Source organism: Python bivittatus, unplaced genomic scaffold (genome assembly GCF_059951505.1).
Source record: "Python bivittatus isolate LINGU-HERP-01145 unplaced genomic scaffold, Pbiv_v1 ctg000700_np1212, whole genome shotgun sequence".
Taxonomy (NCBI): Eukaryota; Metazoa; Chordata; class Lepidosauria; order Squamata; family Pythonidae; genus Python; species Python bivittatus.
The window spans coordinates 49,761,337-49,774,469 of NW_028277098.1; the positions used below are offsets into that span (position 1 = coordinate 49,761,337).

The following is a 13,133-nucleotide window of genomic DNA, read 5'->3' on the forward strand; positions in this document are numbered from 1 at the left end:
TTATCAAATGATCTTTTTCCAACTGTAATTTTGAAGGTTGGTAAAGATTTTGCTGATTGTGCAATCTGTCCTCTGATATCTTAGTTAATTGTTGAACTCAGAAGCAACATTAGCACATAGACTATGCATAGTTGGTATTATGGTATTAGTCCATCCTGTGCTATCAGAAAAGGGTGAAAAATCTTGGATAATATCATTAATTGATACTTAAGATATACATTCTAGAATTTGTAGTGATGATTTTGTTAGATCACAACAAAATCAAATAATAATAATGAATATAATAATAATGCTGAATTATCAAATAATGGATTTCCTTCCTACTATTTGGATTAAAATGTGAACTTTTATTCCTTTGGCCAGAGTTATTACAAACTGAATTATCAAGATGGAACTCATCAAGGATGTTTTTTTATTTCCTCTTATATTTAATGTGATTTAACCTGGGCCTGTCTTATAAGGATTTGAAGTACATCCTTGGTATAAAAGTGGGGATGAGCACAAATCACTGTTATATGCTGATGAAATATTATGTTTTAGTGATAATTATCAATGTTCTAGATCAAGATTTATAGACATAGTATAACTTTGTAACTTATCAAGTTACTCAATTCATTGGAGTACATTTCATATACTTCTTGAAAGCTCTGGAAATCTGTAAAAATTGGGAGTTACTTAGTGTTTTAATTTTTAAAATATCTTGAAATATTTATCCCCCCCCAAACTCCTATTTGTAGAGGAACATACTTCAAACTTTTTATCTCAGATTAATATTTATATAAATAGATCTCAGTGAGTTTATGCAGAAGGATAAATGTTGTAAAAATTAATATTATTAAAGATTCATATATGCACTGGTGTGATTCCTATGGAAATACCTATAAGGTATTTCAGGTAAATTGATTGTTTACTAAGAAACGTTTTATGGATATAGCCCCTAAGATTTTCTTAATCTAAATTATAGTTGTCATACAATAATGAGCTGACTTTCAGCTTTCTATTTCTTTATGGAATCCAGGTGATCAAACTCAAAAATCATAATGGACACAGTTATGAATGTTACTATAGGATTCCTCTGATATGGCCAAGGCTTGGTTCCTATTTTTTAGTCAAAACTCTATTTCAGGGTATAAGGCATATTTGGAAAACGTTGAATGGAAATACAACTTTGACCCTTATTCACATGACAGATTTACACATTGGGTAGTCTGAAAACTGCAGATAAATGTTTTTAATTCAGAAACAGGTATTGATCAGCTAACCAAGTTTTTAAACCACTGACTTATTGTGAGAGGCATTCAGATTGTCCAAAACTACAGAATTACAAACATTTTTGGCTTTCACAGTTTGTTCCAGATGCATTAGCAGCATCTGACTCCTGAATTATTATCAGCGCTGAAAGGTGTTTTGGTTGGATGATTCCAAATGTATAGTATTTTTAATGTAATACTAATCATCTGATCATAAGAGATTACTTCAACACATTTTCCCATTTATTGAACACATTAGAAAATATGTCTAAACTGGTGGATCAGTGACATTTTTTATCCTGTGAGGGGGGTGGTTAATCTTCCTGCCATCACTGCTGGAGCTGTTGGAAAGGAAACAGCTGTGTCAGTGCAGCAGGAATAAGAAGCCCAGGGAAAGAGCTGTCTATTCAGACTTTCCCTCAGAATTAACATCTCAATAAGAGGCTTTGCCAAGGCAACCTAAACTAGATGACTCCATCATGCATAACTCTGTCTTGTTGTGTGAAAGGGGAGGCTCTTGGCCTAAGAGTGAGGCAAGTCTTTCCTGTTCAAAATATTTCTCCCTTTTCATACCACAGACCTACTCTTCCCTAAACTGTAGGAGATGTCAGTTTGACTGTGACCATAGAAGACCAGTTTCTCAGAGATTGGTGTCTTTCCCAAAATTCAGTTGCATTTCTGAAGTTCCATGAAATCAAGATCTCTGTTGTGATATCAGACTTAAGGGATGACCTGCCTGGCTTATCAATAGTATTTCAGTGAAAGAATAACCCTAGCAACCAATAGGAGGACTTTCACAGAACATCATTCTAGTAATTATAAAAAGTTTAAAAAGTACTACCTTGTTTTTCTTTTTCATCCCCATTGTCTTTTCCTTCTGAATCATGTCTTTTTAGATCATAAACCTGAAGACAGGACTGCCTGCTTTTAATTATTCTGGGAGCTTTTAGATGGAAAAAGTGGAGTATTAATATAAGTAGCATTGTGGTTCATCATTATGAAACCCCTGTGGAAGGCCTGCTAAATTATTTTGTAGTCCAGCCAACTGGAAGCCACCCATTAACCCTTTACAGTTCTGAGTTGCTGTGTACAGATTAAAGTACAAGGTTTCTCCATTTCCATGAGGACTAGAAACTCCAGACTGTATGTAGACAGTATGATACATCATGAACTCAGATCTGTGTGAATAATTGTAGGACTGAGATTTTATTTTTCTATTTCAAGATAGCTGTCCTATTAATTTTTATTTGCAGCAAAAGAGAATTCAGTGCCCAGACAGACAATCTGTTTCACTGTTAAACAGCTCTTGTTGTAGGGACATTTTTTCTAATATTTAGTTAAAATCTGGTTGTCAGCCATTCCTGTTCATTGGTTCTTGTTCTACCTTAGAGCAATAAAGAACAGCTTTGCTCATGATAGGCTTTCAGGTATTGGAAGGCTGCTATTATACCTCTCCTTAATTCTTTTCCCCATGTTAAACATTCACAAATGTTCAACTGTTTTTAACAGGATTTGTAGATCTCTCACTATCTTAAGCTGCTATTTTCTGGATATGTCAGTGGTATTTTTAAAATACAGCATCTAGTCATGGACATAGTTCTCCAGATGTGACACAGCTAACCCAAACTAGAGTAAAACAGTCACTTGGTGTTATTTGGGATAAATTACGTTATCCCAACGTTACGTTACGTTACGTGCTGCTGGCTCACTTTCATATTGTTTCATATTTCATATTGTTATCCACTAAGATACCTTAAATCTTCTTAGATATGGTGCTAGGTCTGTACTTGTATATTTGATTTCTTATATCTAAATGTTAGGTGTTACATATTTGTTTAATTTAGTCTTATTAGTTTCAATCTATTGCTCTAATCTTCCAAGAACCAATCTTCAGTAATTATGTTTACTGTCTAGTTCAATAATGATATTGTAAGAAATGCTTTGTGTTTTTACTGTTTCAGTATCCATCAAATTATTGATTGCCAGTAAGAGATTATTAGTCTGGCAAGACTTATTTTTGACATACCCATGTTGGCTCCTAGGAATTAATATTTTTAATTTTAAAGGTATTTTTCCAATATTTTAGATTTATACCCCATCACTTTCAAGGAGCCCTTCATATTTGATATTAAGGTCTATCAAAATATTTTTTGTTGATGATACCTTCTTTGTAGCCAGCCAGCTGTCTTTTTCCTTATCCTTTCCTTATCAGTGTTCTAGGAAGGAGTAATTAAAACATGCTCATGCCTCTAATTCCTCTATTTTCCTACCCAGAACCTCATAAATTTTAGAAATCTTCATAGGCACATTCTTTGTTCCGACATGGATGAGCAGTAACGGATAGTATTCAGCTGTTTGTGTTGCTCATATCTTGAATATAGACATCAGGGAGGCCAAACATCAGTCATGAGGATATGTTTGCAATTGGTGCCTTCATTCCCCTCACATAGGGACACGATCACCACACTTGTGTTTTTCTATATGGGGCTGAGTATTTTCATTAGTGCTTCTTGGAGTATCAGTACTCCAGTATCGATTAATCACTATTCAAATACTGATTTATTATCTACCAAAGGTCCAGATCCACAAGAAGAATGTGGTAATTTCAGTGGCATAGGATGTCTCCTGACTCTTTTGGCCCTATGTATCATGCTCTTGAACTCTAGGGCTACCATATCTGGCTGCAAACATCAGATGGCAACTGGAGTTAGACTTTTTGGTATGTCTTTGTGGCTGTTTTGTGGCCATTTGGATTTTTGCAGTCCAAATATGATGGTCCTGTTCCACTCACTTATTTCTTGCCTTTTGTCTTGTCTCTCTGCTTTTCATCTAAAACCTTTCATTCACCTAATACATGAGGGCATACAGAGGAATGCCTGAATCTCCTTCATCTTTTTTCCTGCAGAAGTAGAAACTTGCCTTTCTTTGGGAGGTAGTTTATATGGTTCACAGGCAGAAAAATAAACAAGGTTCACAACTTACAGGTCATTGATGTGGCTCCCTCAATGTCAGTGATGCTGGGTTTTCTAAATCCATCTAACAGTTTTCCACACTTCCTTAAACCTTCCCCACTACATTCTTTATATAAAGCTTCCATGATAGTTACTTCCATCCAGAAAACAGAGATAATTATCCTGATTATTCTTAGCTTTGAACTATGATATCATCCAAAAGCAACAGGTTTTTCTGGAAGGAAGAAAAATCAAGTGACAGTCCAAATCAGCAGGCCAAATTCAAAACTCCATTTTCAAAATTAAAACAAAAAAGATGGCTCAAGTTAAGTAGCAGTCTAAGGAGGGAGCAGTATCCCAAGAGAATTACCACCATAACAAAACTAAACCAATAGCAAATTAAGCATATCTATGTCTACATACAAGAGACTCTACCTTTCCCAGTTTTGGCTGTCTTTTTAATTTAGCAACAGCAGGTGAGCCTGCACACATTAGAATCCCTGAACCAGGGAACATCTCAGCCTTAATTTCCTTGTTGGTTTAACTATCTCTGCATGGATGCAAAATCAGTGGCAATATTTATCCTAATATCAGAGGGGGAAAAAAAAGAGGAAGCTTTGTAAGGCAGGCATTGAGAATAATAAAGTATTTTGAGAATGAAAGGTGGCAGCTTTCTTATCCTTGTCCTTTGGTGTGCTTCCTTTGTGACACCTGGGAGTAGAAATTCTGTCATAGGCTGAGACAGCAGAGGGCTAAAATTGGGAGAGGGGAAGCAGATTTTATCCTAACATTGTTCACACAAAACTGCCTTATACTAGGTCAGGATATTTAATCATGCCCACCAAAGTTGTCTGCTGTGATTGACCATTGGCTCTCCAGAATTTTGGATAGAAGATTTTTCATACTCTCAGTTATCTATTCTGTAAAGGGAGAGAAAGATTTTATCTTCTGTAAACCATACACTTTGCCACTTAAATATGCTGCCTATCTCTTCCCCACAGGGCTTCTATTGGGGGCATTCAAAAAGATCAATATGGCAGCTGCAGCCATGTGACTGAAGCCTCGCTCCTTTTGTGCATCCATTGTGGGTGTGATACATGTAAAAGGGGAAGGGCTTCAGTTGTGAGGTCACAGCTGCCATCTTGACTTTCTGAACCCCGGCAGACCCTCTGCTTCCCCATCACTTCCTCATTCACTCGGTTGGTTTAATTTCTGGGTTTGTTGTAACTCCTCATTATCTTTACTTTACAGGTGCAGCCTACAGAATTGTGTTGTGTGCCATCATGCAGTGATAGAGAAAGGAAGTGACCTCAAGGACTGTTTGATTGGAAATAGCCAGCGCCTGGAACCTGATTGTAAGTAGAATTTAACCAGTGATTGTTAAAAGGGCTGATGCTCTAATCCAGTATTTCTCAACCTCAGCAACTTTAAGATGCTGGCTGGGGAATTCTGGGAGTTGAAGTCCACACAACTTAAAGTTGCTGAGGTTAAGAAACACTGCTCTAATCCATCTGTGTTCCTGGAATTGTCCTCTGAGGATATGCAAATGAACAGGTATTCTATTTTTAATCCACTCAATAGATTTAATAAGACAGAGTAATTGTAGAAGGAACTGCCAGAAGCAGTGTTTTAGAAGTCCACCCCAAATTAAGATAGTAGAAGCATGTTTGCTCACCCTGCTGTAGATCAAAATTAAATTTCAAAATGACAAAACGTAGATCATGCAGACAGTAGTAAAGTGCACAAAATATTTGTAGATAACCACTTTTACATGACCATTTGAATATTTGCGGAAAGCATGCAGGAAAGTAAGAAGATTGGAGTAGATCTTTAGAAAAAGCTTAATTGTTAAAACCCTCTTCTATAGCTAATCTCAATAGTTTATGCCAATCCCTTATAAAAAGATACCTGCTGTTCAGGCTTTCAGAATCTAGTTTGTTGTTGTTTTTACTAAGAAGTGTACTGAGTCAAGAGCAAAACATTAGCTCAGGTGGCAACATGATTGGGTCAGATTCAAGCATATATTTCTACCAATGTTCTTTTTCAGTAACCTGGTTTAAGCATTATTGTTAGAAAACCAGGAGACAACCCCTTGATAATCTATTGCAAATCACTTACATGTGTATTAGTAGATCAACTTTTTGCCTAACCCTGTGCTAACCTATGGATGCCTGTGTATATGAAGTGAGCCTGTGCCCAGATGATATGCACCTTGCCAAGTTACACAGCGCAACCTTAGCAATTGCTGCATAGTTTCATTGATCGACAAGATGCCCTATGTCTGGATCTAAGCAGCTCATACTAGAATCAAGGAGAAACAGTTATTCAAAATAAAAACTTGCCCACAACAGACTTATTTTAAACATGAAGCGCATTCCTTCATTACATTTCAAGGAGCGTTGGCAACTGTCCCATCTGAATTGGCGAGACCCAGTTTGACAAAGGGTAGCTGTCTAAAGTATCTACTCTCACCCTGGAGCTTTGTAATGAATATCTGAGGTGGGGTGTGCTCCTTTGCTTAGGTGTGGACCTGTGAGAAAACGATTGCACCAAGTGGTTCCTGGGAGGGGGGGCATTTAACTTTTTTTCCCCCTCAAGCTATGTGCTTCTAAGGTCTTCAAAATTTGTAATGGAAAGACTGGCTGGATTTGTATATACACTGTATTTATTCTTATTGCAGAAATATTTACACTACATTTTGTCATTTAATTTGGACACTAAGGCATTTAACTCTCCAGAGTATGAACAAACTTCGTACAGGATTTTTTGTGTCTTCACTTGGATGTTTGAGCCAATTTATCCCTGAACTTGTGGGCCTGAAAGTTAGGGATGGATAATATTTTAATGCAATCAGTAAGATCTTTTTTAAATATATATATAAATAAATAATATTGATATCTTAGATTCAAAGCAATCAGTAAGATCTTTTTGAAATGTGTGTGTGTGTGAATTTCAAAAAGATGTTACTGATTGCTTTGAACCTAAGATATCAATATTATTTTATATGTGTATGTATATATGTATGTATGTATGTATGTATGTTTCAAAAATACACACACATGCATACACACACCCACACTCCCCAGGAGGTCTAGCTGACTTCATCATTTCCTTTGATATTGTCATAGTTACTCCAATAAAATACCCTGTGCCTTGCTTCTGTCACTTGGATGTCTTTTCACATCCCATCAAAGTATAGTTTGTTTCAACTACTCTTTCCTTTGCTTTAAACCCTGGCTTTCAAGAATAATCTAACCTTCTTTAATCCTTAAGACTTAATATAGATCTGAAGGATGCTAATTCAGGAAAATATATGCCTAGCATTACAGAGTAATTTGTTTGAGTGGCTGGGCTATTTTTAGAGTTAGAAGGAACTATTTTCTACCTTCACTTTATTCTGCTATAAAAGTACTTAACGTTTTTCCTTGTGTTTATATTCACTGTATGTCCGTCATATAGTCCATACGTTTTTCCATCCTAATTAAATATTTGGTGACTTCTTTTCCCTTCTTTCTTCATCTTTTTCCCCTCTGGTGTAGAATGCCTTAAATTATGAGGCATCACCAGTTTTGATTGTCTTCATATAAGCCAGGAACAAAATGGAATTATCTTTGAGGCTTCCACTGGATTTTTTTTCTTTTTTTTGGTTTAAAATATATAGCCAAAACTCAGAATATTCCTATTTAACTAGTTTCTAGTACTGCAAAACTGTAGTACAGTATTAAGTCTTATTATTTATTTATTTTATGTTTAATTAAATTCAGTTCAGTTTGCCATTTTACCATCTTCTCATTGCAAACTCTCCTTTATATACTGATACATATTTCTGACCCTTCTTTTCTGCAATGCTGGAACACTGCCTCCTTTAAAAAAATGTGTCCAGAACTATGAATGTTAATACACCTTTTATTATATAATAGTTTTTGAAACTGAGGATCTAGGATCTTTTAAAAAGAAGAAATAAGTACTGTATATACATTATCGTTGTTCATTTGATAAGTTGCTTTATTACGGCACTGTGAGTTTTAAAAAACATAATCAAGATAAATTGATGGTATCCATAGTTATATATGTTCTGCTTTCTAATGTCTATAAAATACATAGTTAACTTTTACATTATGTTTAATCAGATTTTCTTTAGCTAGTAGCTGTCAGTAGTCTTAATTTAAATTCCAACAGAAACCATGCCCAGGCTGCTTGTCACCTAAAGATTTAAAATTCATAATTCTTCTGTAATAATGATTATCCTTTAGTCAAGAGGTTGATAGAAAGCAACTTTTAATGCAGAAGTCTATCCTGGATTAGAATCCACCATAACAGGAAACTGTTCTGTGTGGCCTGAGATTCTTTGTAAACAGATATGTGAGTCAGAGACCTTGTTGTTAGCTGTCCAAATCACCATATGACATTTGTATAATAGCAACTGTGCATCTGGAAGGTCTTAGAAATTTAACTCTAGGGAACTGGCTGTGTACATAAAGTGGCATCTGTATATGACCTGACTCTCTGATTGTATAGGAAAACCCCCTTGCCAAGAATCTGCAGTCCCATATATCTCCTGTTATTGCTTCCTACTTTCCCTTCCAAGATGGGCTCAGGAGCCCTTCAAACGCATGTGTCATATATGCATTTGAAAGTACTAACAATTAGTGTTTTCCCAAACCACCAGCTTTTAAGCTCTTTAGTGACCGCAGAGCATTGCTGCACAACTTGCTCTTTCCTTTCTCTGCCATGACTTAATTTAGAAAGTTCCTCACAAAGAGTAACTAGTTAGGCAGACAAGATGGAAGTGCTTTTGCTCTAATAGTTAGAGAGACATCTGTGAGAAGGCAATATAATGTAGGACAAAGAAAAGCCATTACAAAAATATAGGTTGTTTTCTGACATGTAAAGAATTCTTCCTAGTTCAACAAGACTCTTCAGCAAGCAATTTACTTATTCAATCTTTTATCGTTGTAAAAAGGTGTCTGGAGGTTGAGTCATGGCAACTGGACGTCTTTTATTTTGGTTTGATACGTTTCGCTGCTTGTCCGAGCAGCTTCTTCAGTCTATAAAGTTGGTTAGGGGTCACAGACTACAACTCCTAGAATCCTTGTTGGGTGAAGATTATGGAAATTGTAGTCCAAACTATCTGGAGTGCAATAAGCTATATCCTAGTCAGGCCAAAGCGTTAGAGCTTGTGGGAAAGTGTTTTAAATACGTAAGCTTCTTCCCTCTCACAGTGGTCTGTATGAAAGTGCCCCTTGAAACAAATCTCTTTTTTTCTTTTCTCCTCTCTAGTAGGTCCAGTGAGCTCCCTACTTGGTTTTTTCTCCTAAGAGAATTGCTTCCCCTTCCCTCTGTCCTGGCTTGCAGTCCTTGGAGAGGATTAAGCTTCCAGTTTGCCCTGGCACCTACTGAATGTTTTCCTTCCCAACAGAAGAAGGGACATATCAGCCCTTCAGTAGACAGAAGCAGTGCTCTTTCTCTCGCTGCATGCCTCTCACACTTTCTCAGCTTTGAAGTGTATGGGAGGTAGTCTGGGTCAGCAAATGGTTGCTGTATCTATTCTTTCCTCCGTGATAATTAGAGCATATAGATATCATATCAGAAGTATGGGAAGATGTGAAGTTCAGGTTTTGGAGCAGAGCCAGTGGTTCCTGCTATGGTTAGAAACATGGGTATTTTATTCTTCATGTCCACGGAAGCTTATTCATCTGTTTAAATCATTTCTTTACTGCTTCCCAATAAAAGAAATCTTAAAGTGGTTTACAATTAAAAGTTACAGTTAAAGTAATAGGTTGAAACAGTTAACAAAAGCATACATTAAGGCACTGTATAAAACAGTGCATAAATAGAAAATCAATCAATGAGATAAACTTGTAAGTAGAAACTTAAACCAAAAGCAACAATGAAAAATTAAAAATCATGATAGCATTAACACATTATTAAAAGGCTTGGGAGAATAAAAAAGTCTTTGCCAGGTGCCAAAATAAACAGTAAGATCTAACGGGTTTAGCCATCCATCAGGACTCACTCTGATTTTGCACAAATGTTTTATACAGGTGTGTTCAAAGGGAGCCTGACTATCAGCTGATAGTTGAGCTGTTTTTGGATATGGGTTTAGTGCTCTTCCAGAAGCCAGCAGGCACGCACAGGGGGGAGGGTGGCATTGTGCCATAAAACAGCAGAGAAAGAGTTGGTTCTTTCTCTTCTGCTTCACCACACAATCCTGCACCACCATCATCATTGCTGGTCAGCTGCTCTTCAGGAGGATGATCCAGGTTTCCAAACCATTATAAGGGTTTGGCATGGGTTGAAAAAACTAAACTTTCCTATTGCCCAAAGCAAAATAGCCCTGGAGGGCAGAGGCCAGAGAGGTGGGACTATGCCCACACTAGCCTCCACTGGCCAAACAGTGATGAGTTGATCCCACGCTCAAAAGAGCACCTGGCTGTGACATCAGCAGAATAGTTGTTGAAGCATGTCAGATTGCCATTGCTTGTTGCTTTGGTGCAAGTAGGAAAGTGCCCTGAGTTCCATCCACTGTCAAAATAAAGTCTATGAATGGAACACATATTTGCCATAGGTTCCTGTTGTCTGTGCTTCCTTTCTCTCCCCAACTACACGGACTTTCCAGACCCCTCTCTCCTTTATGCTTTTCTTGCATCTACTCGAGGTGTCCTCAAAGCTCTTGTACTTTCTGTTGCCTTAATATTCATTAGGGTATTAGGGACCAAAAGAGTTGCTCTTTGCACTGGTTCAAGCCACAATCTTTATGGGGGTGCATACATGATCATGCACATGTCTGCATTTCTGTAGCTTCATCCCCATGCTCAAACTTCTGTTTCTTTTTAAATGTTATTATTAAAAGTATCTCCAGCTTTTAAAGAGTGTTCGTACATAGCAGAGTCTTTCAGCAGTGGTGTATAATAGAACAGTAATTTAGTGCCAGGACTGTACTGTATTTTAAAGGATTTATGAAACAGTGTATGTAATTGAGTGAGTAAACTGAATGTTTTTTTGAGCCCCTGAGGGCTGGAACTTCGTGGTGGTCCTGGGTTTTGGCCTTAACCCCTTCTTTCTTCTCTTCCCACACACTCCTCCTTCTCTTCCTCCTCCTCTTTATAGCTTAACTTTGCCACCAGCAGCAGCAATCTGTCTGGGGCTAATTGAGCAAATAACAAGGAGATGCTTTCATATTCCCCCCAGGGCAGTGTTCTCAAGGAGAGATGCTGCCAGAAGATATCTGCTATCCATTGGAGAGAAGTACTTTGTCATTAATATCCAGTACCATGTTGAAATTTGTTGGAACAGAATCATTGTTGTCCTAATGTTTGCTGAAACTGCACAGTCCTTTGCAATATTGTAGTCCGTAGCCTTTCTGGAAGCTGTTCTCATCTACATTTTCCAGGGAGTCTGCCTCTTCCTGCGCTCCCTGTAATAAGTGCCACATTCTCTAAGCCGTTAAGGTGGGAGCTCCTGGAAGTCATGGGCCAGGCAAGCCCGCCTCCCTGACATTCTGATGTGGCTCTGGATCTGTTTGGCACAGATGCGCTTGGTCTGAAACAGTCATGCCAACAAATTCTGGGACAGTTTTGAAAGTACCTTCTTTAATCCCTCTTTTCTCTGTGGTTTGAATGCATCTGTAGCCCTGCCAATGGCAAATAAAAGACAGCCCGGTCAGAAATTTCTGAGGAGGTGGAGAATTTGTAAATGCCTATCTGGTTCTGAGAAGAGAATGAAGCTAGCTGAAAGAGTGTTGCCTCTCAACCAGGGATTGAAAACTCCTAAACAGTTATTTTCTTTCAACAATTCTGGGACCACTTCCACATAAGGCTAATCCAAGAAGGCTGAACAGTGCTTCGGTTTGGAGAGCACCACCTTCTTTTTATGTTTGTGTGATTCTGTACCTGCCACCACCAAAAATTGCTTCTCCCACCTCAGCTTTGTTACTTGACTGAAGTGATACAGACTTGTAAGTTTTCTCATTAGAGCTTTGTAATCAGGTGTTTGTCTCAGATTGGAATATCTTATTTGAGTCTTTCACTTTACCCCCATACCACCCCATGTACCACATATTCTCCTCTGGGTCACATTGGACAAAGCATGACTTTTAAGCTTTCCTCTCTCCCAAGTGCTACCTTTTCATTTCTTTCTCTCTCTATTGCAGCTAAACATGTAAATGAAGTTATTATGGGCACTGAACAGCTGATGGAAATCTGAGTCTGGCAGAACTGAAGGATGGATTTCTGGCAGCCTGAACCAGTGGCTCAGCTGGAGATGCTGCTACATGAATTTCTCCTGGCATCACTGACGTTGACAGCCACTCCTGCTTCGACTGCTTCTTTACCTCTTAATAAAGAAATATTTACAATGGCATCTGTCTTTCTCCTCCATTTAACTTGTTTCCCACTCCTCTCCTCATTGACATGCAGGCTGCTTTGCAGAGGGTGATATTGGTTCCTGAAAATCCAGTGAACGCACTTTGTTGCCAGCCAAGCTAAGAGCAAGGACCACACAGATTGTGTTCCGCCAAAAGAACAGCTGAGCCGAAGTATCTGCAAAGAAAGTGCCAGCTCTCTGAATACTAGTAATTAGAAAAGGAAGCTAGTACATGATGATTCAACTTCATATATGAAGTTAAAAAACATTAGTTAAGAGGGGGAAGAGACATAGTGCAAGTGACGAAGAGTCAGAAAAATACTCTCTACTACATCAGTTTTGACTGTGAATAGCCTGCTTATCTTTTTCTTGAGTGGAAGTAGTTACCAGCTTCTGTTGTCTGTAGTTCCAAAAATTATTATACAAACAATTCCAATCATAAAAAAATAAAACTGTCTGGAAAAGAGAGGAAAATACCGTAGACAATATGCATGTGTAAGCCAACAGTGAGTGTTTTAGATTTTGCCAAAAATGTATAATGAACACCTGTTCATTCCAGCTTGGGACA

General features: G+C 37.7%; 1 protein-coding gene across 1 annotated transcript in view; it reads left to right on the forward strand.

Annotated features, from left to right (window-relative positions):
* Positions 1-12,562, forward strand: part of EIF2B3 (eukaryotic translation initiation factor 2B subunit gamma) — a 109,045-nt gene extending 96,483 nt beyond the window's left edge. Inside the window, exons 11-12 of the mRNA XM_007420223.3 lie at positions 5,453-5,556; positions 12,354-12,562. Coding sequence (XP_007420285.1) covers positions 5,453-5,556; positions 12,354-12,406 — 157 coding nt within the window. The 3' untranslated portion in view covers positions 12,407-12,562. The remainder of the gene's footprint in view (positions 1-5,452; positions 5,557-12,353) is intronic.
* Positions 12,563-13,133: the final 571 nt, after the last annotated feature.